At 42.1% G+C, this 18,721-nt stretch overlaps 1 protein-coding gene and 2 long non-coding RNA genes across 3 annotated transcripts in view; 1 reads left to right on the top strand and 2 right to left on the bottom strand.

Moving 5' to 3' along the window:
• Positions 1-54: 54 nt before the first annotated feature.
• Positions 55-18,721, top strand: part of LOC309339644 — a 27,983-nt gene continuing 9,316 nt past the window's right edge. The window contains exon 1 of the long non-coding RNA XR_014155492.1: positions 55-736. This is a non-coding gene — a long non-coding RNA (uncharacterized lncRNA). The remainder of the gene's footprint in view (positions 737-18,721) is intronic.
• LOC309339651 lies at positions 725-5,515 on the bottom strand. The gene is made up of 3 exons (XR_014155502.1): positions 3,527-5,515; positions 2,878-2,948; positions 725-844 (listed from the first exon to the last, which is right to left on the bottom strand). It is a non-coding gene; the product is annotated as an uncharacterized lncRNA (long non-coding RNA).
• FBXO28 (F-box protein 28) overlaps positions 16,482-18,721 on the bottom strand; it is a 22,060-nt gene continuing 19,820 nt past the window's right edge. The window contains exon 5 of the mRNA XM_081857835.1: positions 16,482-18,721. Coding sequence (XP_081713961.1) covers positions 18,327-18,721 — 395 coding nt within the window. The 3' untranslated portion in view covers positions 16,482-18,326.

The following is an 18,721-nucleotide window of genomic DNA, read 5'->3' on the forward strand; positions in this document are numbered from 1 at the left end:
GCTGCCGTGAGCGGCGACGTCACGGAAGCAGATTAGCAGCCGCGTCTGGAGGAGGAGGAGGCGGGGTGCGGGGGGGGGGCAGTTAGAATTGAGGTTTTCGAATATGGGCTTCGCCCTCCTTCTTTGTGCGCGTTTCTCTCCCCCTGTTCAAACGCCGTGGCGGCTTCCTTCAAGGGAAGCCCCTTTATGTGAACCACGCTAGCCTTGATTATAACACGACGCTGTGAACTGCCGCTGACATTTATTGGAATTTATACTCGCGTCACGATAATAGTACGTTATTAACTTGGTGAAGTGAAGTAGGGCTGAGGGAGCAAGTGACGCGGGGGAGGAAGGCTGTCGTTTCAGTCACGAAAGTCGGTTAGTTCCCTGAAGGGTTAGGAGCGAGAGACAAGAGGAGGCCCGGCTGAGTTTCAGAAGACAGCCGGCCACGTCTGCTCGGTCCTCTTTCCTGCCTCCGTTGCCAAACTTCTTTCACCACCAGAAAACAACTCCGCACTTTGGAGAACTGCTCCTCAACATTTCTCTCGGCGTCTTCAATGGCGCCCCTAAAGGTTTCGCGCTGCTAAGCCACAGGTTCAGCTTGGGACCTTCTCTTGCCCTATATGGCTTCGAAAGTCAGCCCCGAAGGGAAACTCCCCCGGGGAAGGACTTCTTGTCTCGCAGCTGCAGGATCAGAAGCCGCTGCTGGGTGCAGTTAATCTCTATCTCAATTCTGGGCATGCCTACCTTACAAGTAAAGTGTGCACCATTTTTCAGTATTTAGGGGTCCAAATCGCCAAGAAACTTAACGAACTTGTTGTTTTTTATCTTGTTTTTTTATCTCGTGAAATACCCCTGGGATCTGCAGATGAAGAGCAGTATACAAATTTAATTAAACACACACACACACACACGGTAAGTAATTTTTGATTATGTAGCCCGATGTGAAAGGCAGAACCTGGGTATAATGGATAGGCTGATTGATGGCCATCAAAATGAGAGTATTACCAAAACTTCTGTTTTTATTTCAGGTATTAGCTGTATGGATAATAGAAGGGTAGTTAACAGATGTGGCAGGCTCAAATCCATGCATGTATTTTTGGCACTAAAATTCTGCAAATTTAGAAGACGTTGTACAGGCTTCCTGGAGAGGGAGGATGTGGGGTACCTCATTTAGAGCAGTGTTTTGCAGCCAATAAAATTAAGTACATTATCCCCTTTTATTGAATCCGATACCAGAAACAGTGGGTAAATCTATACTAGAAGCAATGGGTCCGAGCATGGGTGTAGGCAAGGTAGGACAGGGAGGGGCCTAAATAATAATAATAAAAAAAATACATAGCTGAGGTTCTGCCCCCCTAACAAAAATCCTGGCTACACCCATGTGTCTGAGATTTTAGAACATGTGCCAATTAAGGTTCATCCCTTTTGGAAACAGACTCCACTCTTTAGAGTGGATTCATAACCCTTTTACTAAGACTATTTCATGGCTAGAAGTCCAGTAGAAGTATTAAGGCCAGATCAGTCTCCCCTACTGCCCCTAACATGCCATGCTTTGTTCTTAGGAAGATTTCCTGTACAGGATGTTAAAGCCTGACACTCAAAAGGCATTTATTGCTTACAGGACTTTTCTGTCAAACAGAATAATGACTATGGAAGATTTGAGAAACCAGTTAGAACCTATAACAGGGGTCAGCAACCTTTTTCAGCCCTGGGCCAGTCCACTGTCCCTCAGACCATGTGGTGGGTCGGACTATATTTTGAAAAGGAAAAAAAAGAACAAATTCCTATGCCCCACAAATAATCCAGAGATGCATTTTAAATAAAAGGACACATTCTACTCATGTAAAAACATGCTGATTCCCAGACCATCCACGGGCCGGATTTAGAAGGCGATTAGCCCATGGGCCTTAGGTTGCCTACCCCTGACCTATAACGTGCACTTGGATACTGCAGGCTCAACTTTAATATTTTATTTTATCCCCAGCGCTCTTAGAGGCTGCTGTACATCAACTTGCAGCATTTGAAAAGGAGTGGTAAGAGGACTGGTTTCTAACATTTATAGGTGGCTCTTTAAATCCGATAAGGAGTAAAATGATTTGCTACATATACTGTGGGGGAAAGAGCTAGTTAGACAAATAGAAATAAATGACTGGAATGCTTTGTGGTTAAAGCCACCGTATAAAACAACATCTGCTACTACTAGGGAGCTGTAGGTGAAATACTGCATAATTTGTACTCCACACCAAGGAAGGTAGAGGTAAAGGGACCACTGACAGTTAAGTCCAGTCGTGAATGACTCTGGGGTTGCACCGCTCCTCTCGCTTAACAAGCCAAGGGGGCTTGTTTGTCCACTTCCACAGACAGTTTTTCCAGGTCATGTGGCCAGCATGACTAAGCCACTTCTGGTGAAGCCAGAGCAGCGCACGGAAACACCGTTTACCTTCCCGCTGGAGCGGTACCGAACAACAGGAGCTTACCCCGCCGCGGGACTTCGAACCGCCGGCCTTCCAATCGGCAAGTCCAAGCAGCACAGTGGTTTAAACCACAGCACCACCCGCGTCCCATTAGATAAACCCTAATGCTTATCCTATATGTTGGAGAGATTGTGGTATGGTTGGTACATACTTCCATATGTGATGGATTGTCCCCTGGCATAAGTGTTTTGGGAGTTGGTATGCCAAGAGATTTGTGTGATTACTGGTCAATGGATACATCCATCTCCAGCATTCATGATGTTCAATATGTTTGTGGATAGAAATTTAGATCGTAATCATAAAGAATTGTTGAGTCGTTTACCCTCGACTGCAGAAGCAGTTGTAGCTCAGAACTGGAAGACACATCACAATGTAAATATTGACCAGTGGTGCAGCCTGTTATGTTATGTTAACTTACCTTTCACATCTGTTTTGTTTTGCTTTATCTTTAATTTGTATTTTCAAAAGCTTTGTCTCACTTGTAAATGTCTAAAAGAAAAATAAAGGCATATCTCACATGAACACTCCCATCCTACACATATTTTCTTGGAAGTTCTATTGAGTCTGTTGAAATTTTAAATTCTCTTCGGTACTCCAGTTTTATCTATCCCTGACAGACAGAAGTAAGCCTGCTGAAAATTGCTTAGAGAAATAGGCGATAATTAAGAAAAAGCAGTGTAATTATTTTAAGTAATACAGGGTTCCAGCAATGGAGGGGGGCAGAGGAATGGAAGGAGCTACTTGTCTAGGGATGCATTTGCTCTCCTTCGCATGCACACAATTTTTCTACAGGAACTTTTCAAGGTACAGGAACCTTGAACATGCTTGCATCTGGTTACATAAGCAGGGCTGGCCAAAACAACTGAGGCCCCCAATCAGCTCTACCACACAATCTGAAAGTTTCACTTCAGCAGTCTTGGTGTCATTACAACGGGCCCTGCATAGCCTCATGGATTGCATGCTGCTTCTTGAGTGTGCCTAAAAACATTGCTACTCCAAGCCACTGTTTGGTTTTTTTGTACAGTCAAACCAGTCCCTCTAGGCACAGAGCAATTAACTTGGACTACCTGTTCAAAATGTTAAACGTGGCATGTACCTGTGTTTTGATGGAATTCTGAGACAGCATGCATTGTGCTGTAATGTTCTAGAATGAGGGAGAAACAGTACTGTTTATAAAAGGCTGGTTGTGTGCCTTTCTCGAAGTCGCTTCACACAGAGAGAGATGACATCTGTAAAGAAAACCAAAAGCACCTTGAACGTGCTATGTCACATGTAACAAGTACATGTGTCCACTTACTTATCAGTGCACACAATTGAACACTTGTGTGTTCTTCACACCTGATGAAGTATATGGAGATTTCCTAGAAGAATGTGGTATCTGCATAGAACAGACTTGCACATCCAGGATGAAACACAGGCCCTGTATATTTGGGGCTCAAAAACCTATTTCGGCTGCATGCCTCGGATAGCAAAACTTGAGGCATTGGCTTGGGCACATCAGAAGCTGAGCAGGTCTGGAATCATTGCAAGTGATGTGCTGTTCATTTCCCCTGAAATAAATATGCCACACAATCCATCTCTGCTAACGTAAAGCTGTACACATAGGAATCACACCAAACATATAAGGGCTTAACCATTTATAGAAGTCCCCCCTTCTCTCCCCCTTCCTCTTGTCTCCCCCAACTTTATACTGTATACAGTAGTAAAATCTCACATTTAATATAACTTATCTGCAGAAAGAACTTTATGATCTGAAAATGGAGACAATGTATGTACTTTTTCACCCAAGAAAACCTTTAAAAAACACAATTTGGGGAAAAAGGGGGGTAAAAAAGTCCTGCTTACTTCAGTTTGGCTCAAATAAACCTATCTTTTTCTAGTTTGTGCCAGAATCCTATTAAAAAAATTAAGAGCCCTTACTTAAAATAAGGGGCACTTAATAAGTAACTGCTGCATGATATATTGCCCCCACCTCTTATTTCACTTCATCCAATCAAGGTATGGCCTGGAAGAAATCTTACCAGTCCTAAGTAAACAAACTGAGCAAATAACAGTGACAGCTATGCAGGTAGAAAGCAAAGAGGCATGATGACTATCCGCTGCAGAAGCTTTGAGAGGTTGCTGAGCAAAGCCTTCAGGGACATGATAGCCCTGTCTCACTCACAGGTTGATTGCTCCTTGGTTATCACAAAAAATGTGGGCCTCAGGGAAGGGCTGGAGGAAATGATCCATTAAAAGAGACCTATTCCATGGGGGACACACACGGATATCCACTTGTATATTGTAGGGAGTGGAGGAAGGGCTCCTAGTACCCTGTGAGTCAGTTGATCATGGGAGACATAGATATGTGAAATTTGTGCAGACCACATGGCAACTTGCCTGCCTGGTGCAAAGACAGCAGATGGCACATGCCAGCCTCATTTGCTTATGACATGAAGCCAAACTATGGCTTAGCACAAATGAACAAACATGGACTTCCAGAAGGAAGCTCACAGCTACTTTGCTCCTCTTTCTGTCCTCCTGCTGCTACACTGCTGTAAGCAAAGCCATGGTTTGGCTTAGTGTTATGTCCAAAGGCAAGATCATGGTTTATCTTCCCCAGGTAAAGCATGAGCAACAAGTCATGAACAAACCTTGGCTACAGCTCATGGCTTGTCTGGAACAAAATAAACCATGAGCCCTGGGTTCAGATGCAACACTAAGCAAACTAGGGCTAAGCTCACAGCAGCCATGTAAGACTAACACTTGTAAACAATAAAAAATAATAACAGAATATGTAACCTAGAACATGCAAGTTACATTGCAAATGATGAGGGATAGCCATGTATTTCAGATACACAGTCCATTGGAAGGCAAACACAGCTTAGGCAAATACATAAAAATGTGCAACCTTGAAAAAAATATTACCCAGAAACAAAAGATTTGCAAAAAACCCTTCCAACCCTATTTTTGTTGGGGTTTATTCTTAAAATTCCTTTTCCTGTATTCTTTCTCTGCATTTGTTATTCTCATAATAAGTGAAAATAAGATTACTGTTAACATATTTGTTAATTCAGAGAAGCTACAGTTTCAGAACTATACTTTCTTTGAAGAAAATTAATTCTAACAGAGCAGATAGGAAAATTCATAAATTATTTTTTCCAATGAATCTAGGAGGTAGGCAACTAAAATATGTCTTTCTTCTCTGCTGCAGACTATCTATATTCTGCACCTTCTCTATTTAACAATCTGCAAAAGAAAAAGTCAGCGCTACAAAACCATTCTTTCCGATTTCCTGTTATTTGAGTTTTCAGAAAATCACTCGTTAAAATAGACACTGTACTAATGTATTTGTTATTCTAGCAGAACTGATTGCTCTGGATATTATATAGCAGTATTTTTAGGGACCAAGTATCACTGTGATGAATAGAATACACTTTACTCCAAATATTTAGGAATATTTTGCAGTGAATGCATGCTTCACCATGTTAAATGTACACCTATGGAATAGTATCTTTAATAATTGTGATGATTATTCGCTATGTGACAGCTCTGGAGAATTCCTTTGTGAAAATATTTAACAGCTTATATACCACCGTCCAGAACTCTAGTTCTCTTAGAGGTCAGTTTTCCCCAGCAGTGTAGGTTTCAGTGGTGCACTGTTCCATCCACCCGGTCATTGAATTAGGGATAAGGAAGGGTTGGAAATGAAGTTTAGTACTGGAATTTATCTTAGTGATTAATGCATAGGTGAATAGATATGTACCATTTTAAATATAGTTTGGTTTTGCAATGGTTTTAAAAGTGTGTATGTAGGTACATTCAATTTTGAAATGATTTTCTTCTTTCCATATTGCATTAATTATGTTCCACAAGTGGCATGTCCCAGACACTGCTCTTAGGATCAATTGTAGGAACATAGGAAGGTGCCTTATACAGAATCAGACCACTCATCCACCTAACTCAGTATTGTCTTCAGCCTTTCAGACATGAGTTTCTCTCAGCCCTACCTAGAGCTGGTGCGAATTGAACTTGAGGGCTTCTGCATACAGAGCATATGCTCTACCACTGAGTTGAGAACCTTCCCATATTGTAAAAAAAAAAAAAAAGTTTAAGAGTCCAGTGATGTTTGAGGTTCAGTAGGTTTTCTGCTAGAGGCTGACCCTGGATACTCATCTGTAAGGCCCTCAGCTACTCAACTGAGCCCAAACTTCCCTCAAAATACTTGCTGCCGCCGCCTATTGACATATAGAGAGCAGTGGGTCTCTCTCTGTAGCCCTACTCAAGTGTATCTACACAGGTCAGATGGGGTGAGATATAGTTACCCTGGAATCCACCCAAACTGCAACATGGACTGTTAAAAACACAAACAGGTATTTTCTTAAGAAATGTTACATCCAGATTAAGTAGGGTAAAGGTAAAGGACCCCTGGATGGTTAATTCCAGTCAAAGGCAACTATGGGTTGCGATGCTCATCTCACTTTCAGGCCGAAGGAGTCGGTGTTTGTACACAGACAGCTTTTCGGGTCCTGTGGCCAGCATGACTAAACCACTTCTGGTGCAATGGAACACCATGACGGAAACCAGAACACACAGAAAGGCCATTTACCTTCCTGCCGCAGTGGTACCTGTTTATCTATTTGCACTGGCATGCTTTCAAACTGCTAGGTTGGCAGGAGCTGGGACAAAGCAATGGGAGCTCACCCTGTTGTGGGGATTCAAACTACCGACCTTCTGATCGGCAAGCCCAAGAAGCTCAGTGGTTTAGACCACAGTGCCACCCACAAACTCCTTCCCTACAGGGTTCTTAGCTTCCTGACCTAACCAGACTGATTATCCTAATCCTTCTTAATGGACTTTAACTATGTGTCATACTTGTTGTTTTTCCCTTCAGCCTTTCTCTGGTTCCCACATCAACCGTCCATTCAAGTTTCTCATTTCTTTGCCTATATCTCATTTTAACTCCACCCAACATTCCATCCGGCTTCCCTGCTGTACATCTCTATTCCATTCACTCTTCTGTTGCAATGAGGCGCTAAGATTTTGCTAAGATCTGTTCCTAAATCTTGTCTTCTTTTCCTTACTGTCACACAATATTTTTTTAAAAAACAACCTTATAAACTGCCCTGGAATCAATTCTATGGAAGAGGCCGGAGCATGCCTAGGTACTTAAAAATACTCCAGCACATATTTGCTTGAAGTTTGGATGTTCTAATTTAGGGAAACTAATATAGTGGCCTATGAATGTTTTTCTTCATTTGTTTTCAAAGGGGCAGAGGGAGTAGAAAACCCAGGGCTCAGCCACATGTACCACTCCTTCACAATGTTCCTGGGAACAGGAGTGGTGCAAAATATTGTGCCGGCTTCATTGGATAGCTTTAGCATACTCAGGAATTGAGTGTTTTGTGTCACTTTTGTAGGAAATGCATACTTTTTTGCGCATGCTGCAATCTCAATTTTTTTTGAGTTTCCACCACCCCACTCCAATATTTCCATTTGATACGGAAGGGGGGGCATGTCTTCTTCACCTTCTTCTTCGCTACAATATATCAATTTATTTCCAATTGTCAATGTGAAAAGGGACTAAAATCTATAAAATTCATAGAAAATCAACGTGCCAATTTGCTCAATTTCTCTAGGACTCCATCACACCTCCCCTGTCCTCCATAATCCCTCAAGCAAGGTGTCAAGACCCTAATCCTGTCAAATCACTCTGCCAAGCCTTTCCTCCGGGCAATGCCAGGTGGCAGACTATACATATTTGGACCATTGTCTTCTCATCACCGGTACTCAGGAAGTGTTTATCTGCGCATATCTCCAACTCTGCATATTCCCCCTCCCTCCTCCATATGTTAATCCGTGTAACCCAACCTCTTCTTAATGTATTCGTGATGTAATCTGTGTAACCCAACCTCTTCTTAATGTATTCATGATGTAACTGGGATGTATTTTGCACTGTATTCTGGGACATGGAGGGAAGTTTCAAAAGTTTATGTCACCCCTTTCTCACTGTTCAATCTCGTCTTGAACCTGTTGCGCAATAAACTTGGATCTTCTGCAGCTTGCTCCTGTCTCCGGCTGAGCTCATTTTCCTCCGCAGGGACCTGCGGACTTATAGTCCGACGAGCTGGGTGGCAGAGCAGCCTCGCACTCAGATTTTACCGTAACACATTCTTTCTGCCGCCTGCTTACTCCACCCTCCCCAACTGTGTTCTATGTTTTTAGCTGTTCTTATTTTTATCTGTAATCTGCCTGTCATGGGAAAAAGTGGAGTATTAACAACAACAACAACAACAACAACAACAACAACAACAACAACAACAACAACAACAACATGATGTGTGGAGAAACAATGGTCTCAGACTTTCCTATAGAAGGGCCAACCATGCTTGAGAATGGTATGTGTTCTAAATAAAACAGGTCAGGTCTAAACTTAAATCTCTTAACTTTGCAGTGTTTATTGCCTGCTGCCAATTTTTAACTACTATTCAAATAGTTGGAACAAGTCTGATTATATCAGTGGATTATCTTGTTTCAAACACATCACATGGTGGTGGGGGGTGGGAGAGAGCTTTGGTTCCATCCCTTCAAGATTTGCCTCATGAGTAAGGCTGAACCTTTCGATCCCCTGAAGGGGATGTGAGGAAACAGGAAAACACAAAACAGTAATCCCTAGACATTTCTTGCACCAGAAACGGTAATCTGAGAAAGACCTAATGGTCAAATAGGAACAATCACTTTCTTTGCTGCTTTCTTTATAAGCACAGGGAGGAAATGAGAAATAATACATACTGTGGAATGATGTTGCTGGCATACATGTTAGATCATTATATTTTTTGTTGGCTCCGTCTGTCTCAGGGGACAATGGAGTGTGCCTCCAGGGGTGAAGTCAAACCACTGCATTAGCAGCACCAAAGTGACCTCCCAGGGGCGCAAGCCTAGGAAGTGTGCATGAAGGTCCTGGGCTGCCCAGATGACCAGACCACCCATTCAGCCTCACTAATGTGGACCAAAGGAAAGCAGAGCAATACATATGGCACCAGCTTGGCTTTAGGAGTTGCCAAAAGAAGGTGTACAAGGCACCACTCAACCATTTTAGGGACTCCATTCCGGATCTGTGAAGGATTTACTCCTTAACCTTTTCTTCTTCCTAAAATATCCCATAAGGCAGCAAATGTTTAGGATCAGTTTTGCTTTTCCTAGATGGACTACCTTCCCAGGTTGACGAAGCCCGTCTGCCCTTCACTCCCCTCTACAACGGGTGCAGAAACCACCTTCTTGACTGTTGGACCCGCTATTGGTCTTGTCTGCTCAATCCTCTGGAGCCTGTCTTCGCATGCAGGGAAGTCCCTAACTCACCTAACCCAGGTGAGAGCTGAGTGCAGGGTGGGGACCAAAGGTGAACAAACTACCCCAGAAGGAGCATGGCATGTCCCCCATCAGAGATACTACCCCTCCCCTAACACACCATACACTCCATTATAATAGAAATGTGATTTAATCATCTAGGAATGGCTAAAGTATTTAATCATCTAGGAATGGCTAAAGGAAATGTACTGGCTTGCTGGCAAATAATAACTTGTCACACAAGGAAGTGAGGCAACCTATGGAACAACATCTACTAGGTAAAAAAATTGAGCTAGGTAAAAATTCTGCCCAAAATCAAACCTGACTGTAACTTAAAACCCATCTCCTTGTATTTGCCCCAAGTATATCTGTTCCTATTAACACACAAAATTAAAGCAAAACAGTTAGCATATTGATTAGTATCCCTTCCTATTCACAGCCAATTCAAAAAGCACGTATCTGTGCTAGTTAAATGACATGACTTCCAATGGACTAGACATGTCTGTCAGTTGCAGCAAAAGCATCATTATCTTGTGGCATATGCCATGAAATAGCATCTGATGTATTGAGCTCTAGTCCACAAAAGTTTTAAAGCCTTGCTGTAGCTGTTTTTTGAGTTAAACTCTGCATTTTTAAGAGTTACCACCCTGTCAGGTAACCAACACTGCTGATCTCAAGAGGTTTCTGCATGTCCTAAATTGTAGGAAAAACAAACTTGCCTAAAGAGGCCTGAATGTTTACACTAAGTAGATGGGCAATATTCCATCTTTCACCAGAGTTGCGTATATGGTCATCTAGATGAAAAGTCCTTTATCTAAAAATTCCAGAGGCTACAGACAGATAAAAAGAACAAACAGTCTTGTAGCACCTTGAAGGCTAAGGCAGCAATTCTATGCACGCTAACTAGTGAGAAGCTCCCATTGAGCTCAGTGGAACTTGCTTCTGAGTAAATTTGCATGTGTCATACCAGATTTGTTGTGACAGAGAAATTACTGATTATAGCAGAAAGAGATGAATGTGCTGAGACTGAGGACATAATGATATCAAGTTTAAGGGTTGATTTTCTGTGATCCTTAAATTCTCAAGAAAACAGTCTACTGTTACAATGTGGAAGCTTCTTTTCTGGGTATCATAACAAAGCAAGAACTGTATCCTTTTTCGCATGAAACATTACAGCATGGGTAGGCAAACTAAGGCCCAGGGGCCAGATCCAGCGCAATCGCCTTCTAAATCTGGCCCGTGGACGGTCCGGAAATCAGTGTGTTTTTACATGAGTAGAATGTGCCCTTTTATTTAAAATGCATCTCTGGGTTATTTGTGGGGCATCAGAATTTGTTCATATACTTTTTTCAAAGTATAGTCTGCCCCCCCACAAGGTCTGAGGGACAGTGGACTGGCCCCCTGCTGAAAAGGTTTGCTGACCCCTGCATTACAGTATTGGCGTCTTTATCTACTAAAATGTCTTATTTATCCTGTCCTGTTGCATTTATGAACCAGATGTTTAAAGAGTGGTAGAAAAGTAGAAATTCCCTACCTTTTCCATGTATGCTTAAAACCAGTGTATTTGGTGAATGGGGGAACGCTATTGGCGGGGAAGAACCTAAAATACATCAGACGGGAATAACTTTCATGGGTTTTTGATCCAGGCCAGAGTGCTCTAAATACACTGCCACAGCCTCTCGAGAATAATGTGTCCCCTGACTCGAAACATCTTAGTCAATTAACTGGAACTTTTCCAAAGCAATCTTAAGCATGTTTACTCAGAGATCAAGCTCTCAAAGTTTAGTGGGGCTTACTCTCTATGAAGCATGTTTAACATTCCAGCCTTCATCACTTAAATCTGCACACATTTCAATGCAAGTAGAACAATAGTTCTCAAGATGAAAGCATGCTTTGTTTTTCCATTATTCGTGCATCTGTCACAGCAGATACCACCTTAGTAGAAGCATTCCCACTGTATGAAAGAGAAGCAGAAATATTTATCCTTAGATGATGCCTGCCTACCATATGAAAGCTAAAAAAAGTTTACAGTATCTTTTTTTTACTGAAATTACTGAAAATCAGAAGAGTTTATTGAGGAAGCTCATATATTGGTCTACACCAGGGGTCTGCAACCTTTAAGACAAAAAGAGCCACTTGGACCCGTTTCCGAAGGAAAAAAAACTGGGAGCCGCAAAACCATTGCGACATTTAAAACAAATATATCTCCGGAGCCGCAATCTGACAGCAGGCGGGAAGGTGACGTCGGGACGGTGCGTGACTAACACACGCACCGCCCCCATGCGACGTCACAGCCAGTACAGCGCCCACCACAGTGGGGAGTGTCAGGGCGCACAATGCACCTCCTCCCCTCGCTAGTATCCGCCCCGGAGCCGCGGCAAAGGTGTAAAAGAGCCACATGCGGCTCCGGAGCTGCGGGTTGCTGACCCCTGATCTACACCTATCAAAATATTTGGGAAGAGAGAGCTGGGTTGTCAAATTCAAACAGATGTTTGGAACTGGATTTGGCACTTATGACCACAACAGACAGTACAAAGTTGAAATAAATTTGTTTTCCCCTCTTGGCATCTAGTTTACAAGATTCTGTATATCTATGATGTAAATGGTGTGGGGGGTGTATTTAAAAAGCAAAAAAATTTATAAAACACATCCCTTCATATTTGTTCACAGGCCAGTGGTTTGTTTTATGCCATGTTATCATTTTTTCTGCCTCCCTTCTCTTTCTATTGGTCTTTCTTATGAACGTGTTAAGTTTTCTTCAGGCTGTGTATACACCATACATTTAAAGCTCCAAGAATCCTGGGAACTCACAAAGCTATAATTCCCAGCACAATTAACAAACTACAGCTCCCAGGATTCTTGGGGGGTGGGGAATATTTTTTAAATATATGGTTTGTATGCAGTCTCTCTCAGCCAGACTGATGTTGTCTTTTACAAGCAACCTATCTTTCCAAGGCAGCATTTCCTGCAAACAAGGACACGCACAAGGCGCGCCATACAGAATTACTACATGCAGATAACAGACAGCTAATTCTAGATTTTAACTTTATGAATATTTTTGGCATGCATCAGTTTCATGAAAATATGCAAAATGTGAACTTCACATGCACATGTAATACCATGTATCTGTAGATACGGTTTTATTGCTTTCTAGAAATTATGTTATTCCTTTTAGAAATTGGATTTAGTGTTTTCTCCTGTTTTTATCTTGTATACCACTTTGATGACCTCTGGCTGTAACTTATGACACATTTCTGAATAGCCATCCATACTGAACATATGCATTGCATATTCAGTCTTGATCTCTAGCATAAGAAGAGTTTGGATTTGATATCCCGCTTTATCACTACCCGAAGGAGTCTCAAAGCGGCTAACATTCTCCTTTTCCTTCCTCCCCCACAACAAACACTCTGTGAGGTGAGTGAGGCTGAGAGACTTCAGAGAGAAGTGTGACTGGCCCAAGGTCACCCAGCAGCTGCATGTGGAGAAGTGGGGAAGCGGACCTGGTTCACCAGATTACGAGACTACCGCTCTTAACCACTACACCACACTGGCTGGGGTGGGGTACACTTTTTCTGTAATCTGCCAGGGGCTGAATACCAGCAGTGGCCAGGACATGTTTAGGGAAGCTTTTAATGTTTGATGTATTACAGTATTTTATTATTTTTTTGGAAGCTGCCCAGAGTGGCTAGGGAAGCCCAGCCAGATGGGCGAGGTATAAATAATAAATTATTATTATTATTATTTCTTTCTCTCTGCACCCTCATGCGCGCGCGCACACACACACACACACACACACACTTACCTCTTCCACCCTGTTCTTCAGATTGCCAGGAGAGGGACAGGCCACTCTTAACCAATTCCTTTTCTTCCATCTCCTTCCATTGTCAGGTTTCCTCCCCCTCCTACCCTCCTCTTCTTTTGGGCTCCCAACACCTACATGAAATGTGACCAAGGGTTGTCCACATCTACTTTAGCATCACTAAGGACCTGCTCTTGGTATAAAATCTTTTTAAAAGAATAGGGATTTCATTTGTCTGGGTTTGAAACTGAAGGAGGCCATGTTCCTCAGGAAAAGAAGGGAGAGTCACATGATACGGAAAACACATTTTGATTACCTGCTGCCGGTAATTTAGATTGCAATAACCAAAGTCTGTGCTCTGAAGTGTTTACAATGTTATTACATATCCATATAGGCACTCCATATATTTATGATGCTAAAGAGGCCACTGCATATGCACTGAACTGTACTGCTCTCTCTAGTGTTGCCAGCATTTGCCATAGAAGTATGTCAAGAAATGGTGGTCAGCTTAAAACACCCCCCCCCCCAGACTATTGCAGCAGGCTTGCTGAACTAAGTATATAATTCTGGTGGTCTAATTTTCATTACCTTGTCGCAATCTCATTGAAAGGCTGATTTTTACCTAGATTCTAAACTGCTATGGGCTTTGAAAGGTATTATCAAGAATCAGGTTCTCCTGTATTTTCCGCCTCCCTGTGAACATCAGGTCCAGCTGGGCGCATCACTCCTTCAAATGACAAACCTAGCAGGGAGCCATGAGGGGCACAGCCTCCTCCACCGTAACACCAGACCTCTGGCATATTATCTCCAGGGAAGTCTATCTGGTCTCACTGCCGTGTCTCTTTTGCCACCTGGCTAAAACACAAGATAGTAAGCTTCCAGAAAAAGCTAGCAGGAATGGGTTGTATTCAAAGTAGCAGTAAGGGAATAATCTGTTAGTGCAAGGATTTCTGCTTTCTCATTGGAATGTTCTCCCCCCACCCCACCCACGTGCCCCCTATACTTTCTAGGGTGTTCCCTCAACCCTCTAGAGCAGATTTGGGGAGGGTGCATGGTGCACGTGGGGAATTCTGTTGCACAAGCATAAATCCTTGCACTAATGAGTTAAAATGCAAATACAAGCAAGTACATTCATACCTTGGTTGACGAACACCTTAGCAGTCGAAAGTTCTGGCTCCCGAACGCCGCAAACCCAGAAGTGAGTGTTCCGGTTTGTGAATGTTATTTTGGAAGCTGAACGTCTTTGGAAGCTGAACGTTGAAGCTCCTGCAGCCAATTGGAAACTGCATCTTTGAAGTAAAATGCTATGGAAGTCAAACGGACCTCTGGAAAGCATTCTGTTCAGCTTCCAAGGTACGACAGTACTGTATTTTTCTGCCTATAAGGCGGCCACATGTATAAGATGACCCCTATTTTTTTGAACCCTTAATTAAGAAAGTCCTTGGTATGCCTCCCTCCCCCCTCAGTTTGATTCCCTGGCACCATATTTGTATAGATTAACTATCCCAAAATACAGACGTGCCTTCACACTGGCCAGATTACATGTGATGCCCTCTGCCGTACTGGAGGGCAGATACCAAAAGATTCCAACTGAGAAACGACTCTGCCCATGTGGAGATGGCAATCTGGAAACAGTGGCTCATGTTCTCCTGTCCTTTCCGCTTTATAAAGATCTGAGGAATGACATCATCACCCCACTCTTACTTACCATCCCAGGCCGGCCACATTGTTCTTTCTTTTATCAGATGAAAATGATCAGACAACAGCAAAGGTTGCTAGGTTTATCGAGGGTGCAATGAGATTAACGGCCACTATCTGAATGATAATCTTGGTCATCTGATTGTCCTTCTTACCTACTGTCTTTTTAATTGTATATATTGCTTGTTTTATGTTGCTATGGCCGTTGGCTAATGCGAATAAAGTTTATCTAATTAAGAAAGTGGGCCAGAGCCTGAGTCCAAACCTGAGCCCAAGCCCCTGTGCCTTCACTATCCATGTATAAGATGACCCCAAATTTCTTACCAAAAATATATATATAATAAAAAACATAGTCTTATACATGGAAAATTACACTACCTACATGACTCCTCAACTTATGCAGAGAGAATTGTACTCTAGAAATTTGAATGCTTTTTCCAGCTTCCATTTCAACAATACTTTCAATCATTCACTGAAGAGATGGGCGTTATTGCAAAACAGCTGTAAAATTTGTGAGTAGAGATTGTACAGATGCTTTCTAAACCTGGGCAGGTATTAACTTCAGTTAGCAAAGCAGTTTTCCAGATTACTGAGGACAGCAGAATTTAACAGGGACAAACCTGACCAGGAAATACAGTTGCTCTGCAGAATACTGCTGTGGTTACCCAAGAGTAATATGTTTCTGGAGGAATATGGGGCGTTTCTGACATGATGGTCTTTCAGTAGTATCTGTAAAGAGGACCAATTTGGGTCAAGCAAATGACAGAAGTTCCTTCCCATGCCATAATCATGAGAATGAACCACTTTCACAATTGTGATTCTTTCTTGAAGATGTTTGTGTGGCACACACCTCCCTGGTAGCTCATGAATAGGGTGTTATTCTGAAAATACCTGGTTGAGGGCCTAGCATGTAGATAGGCAGACTGCAGTGTTAATGTCAGTATATTGTGCTATATACTTATGTGGTTCTACACAGACAGGTGCAGAGAATCCTATTTATCCTGCTTCTCAGGCATTGCAAACCAAGGATATTGGATTGGATAGTGAAAGAAATTAAATGCACCTCACAGTAATTGCTGAGAAGACTACCATTTGTGTTCCCACTCTGGAATACATCCGCAGTAGTTATTTCTAATGATCAATCATGCTGATGTTGTACAACAGAGCTCCTCAAAAATAAGAAACTTTCAAGTGAATGTTTTAAAATTCATATATTATCCTTGAGACAGTTGAATATATGCCCACTGCTAAGACACAAGAGTCTGCTCCCATTTAAAAGGGGGGACGGGGACACAAACAGTAAAAAGGCCTTAAGATAGCAAAAACAATATAATTAAAAAATCAAAACTCCAAACTCTGGACATCAATTTGTAATATATTGTTTTATGGGGGGGGGGATCTACTCCAAATTATGAATTAATGGACTTTGATTAACATTTAAGAAAAAGCCCAGAACAGTCTTTAGGAAAGCTTTGTGTTTTATCTTTAACTTGACAAATGAAAATGAATAAGCAGCTTCCATTTTAAACCAAGGTACTTCAACGTAATGTCTAAGTTACAAGTGGCCTTTTGAACTACCACTCAAATTCAATTTTCTATTCTCATTTCAAATTCAGTCTTGTGGAAATATGTCCATTCGGCAACAGCAGATTAAGAGAAAAATGTAACAGTCGAGCAACAGTGATATCGTTTGGTAACAGCAAATTAAAAACCATGGACAGCAAGACTTGTTGGGTGCTTAAAAAAAATACAACCGGGGAGAAATTCACTGTACATTACAACTTTGAGGCTGTTGAAGTGACAAATCCAGACTGCACAGTGCAAGACATGCATTTCCAGTTACAAATTCGAAATGGAAGGAGTGCAAAAGAAATTAAAGCTTTTTTTTGTCTGAAATCAATTTACTTTTTATGATAAGGAACACAGTATTAGACAGTTATTTCAATGTAACAGTAAGGTCTTTCTCTCAACATAAACTTTTTAGAATTTGAACCATGCCTTAGGAAGCCTGTGTAATACGAAGAACAAATCGTTTTTATCCAATGTTTTAATAGTCTTTGAACCGCTGAATCAGCATCAGTAGTGTATAATCAGAAACTCACAGGCTAAAGGAATCAGCCTTTAGATAAAAGAGTACCTGCTATCTATAGGCAAGCAGAAGCAGCAAAATAGTCTGGCTTATATACTCTTGACAAAAGTAAGATAAAATGACCTCGCAAGAAAAGAAACAGCTGTGCTGAAAGCAAATGCAAAGTCATGGCTAAGGAACCAAGAAATTGCTGTACAAAAGGTGACAGAGGCCAACGATTTAATTGCAACTCCAGGCAAATGCTTTACCAAGCTGACTAAGCAATGCATGCGTCTCTCCATGCAAAGATAAAAATATGGCTCCAAATGCTTAGGAGGAGGGTATGCATTTGTGAAATCTAAACTGAAGTCCCTTGCCTGTTAAGTTTTACAAAAATATATATAGCCAATACTGTAAGCTTCAGAAGTCATATTTACTTGTTATGTTGACTCCCACATTTATAAGCTACTTTTCAGACATTCTAAACCTGGTCACTTGCAACAAAAAAGTCAACCTCCCCCCGCCAAAACCCCCCCCCGAGATTTTCAAAAAGTGGTTCTTCCAAGTGAAGAGAACATCTGCTGTTTATCCACTTTTAATCTTCTAGCCAATTAAGCCTGGGTTTATTTAGTATACTCATTTACAGGAACAGATGCATAAAGATAAGTTTCACTTTAATAGTCATCTGCACAGAAAAGGAAAATTAACTTTTCAGAACGTGATAGAGCAGGTCTGGTTAGTACAAATCTATGGCAAGTTATAATGATTCTGTGCCGTAGGCCCACTCAAACAGAAGCAGGGTAGGTTTGGGAAGAAACATCTCAGCAATGAGAGAAAGTTGTTCAAGTCTATGGTGTTCTGAAGAACCAGCAGCCTAAATGACACCATGCTCTGAATAGCGGTATCCAGACCAGACAACCTGCTTGGGCTACTAAAGCAGTACATCCTCCTGGAGGTGTCATTTATTCCAAAGTTATTTATTATTTCGAAGGCGTTTAGACTTCCTAAGCGCACCTATTGATTCGACAGCCTTCTTCCTTTTCCTAGGAGTCTCCTCGCTTGGTGCTGACCCTGAGGAATTTCCCACTGCGCTTTCCATAACCTCTCGCAGTTTACGTTCGAGCTCAGCCAGTCGGGCATTCTGCTCACCTATGATCTGGGTTTGCTCAAGCAGTTTCTGATCTTGGTCTTGCAGCTGCTTCTGTTGCTCTTGCACTTTGGTGCGAAGCTCCGATATTTCGCGCCTTAGCACAGTCACGCCTGCACCATTGGTTTTCACTTGCTGCTGGAGTTTGGTGACCTCCTGCCTCGATGGGTTTTGTTTGGAGAAGAGCTGCATTGTTGTTAAGGCTGCAGAAGGACCTGGAA

This window comes from Podarcis erhardii (assembly GCF_964252035.2).
Source record: "Podarcis erhardii genome assembly, chromosome: 3".
NCBI lineage: Eukaryota > Metazoa > Chordata > Lepidosauria > Squamata > Lacertidae > Podarcis > Podarcis erhardii.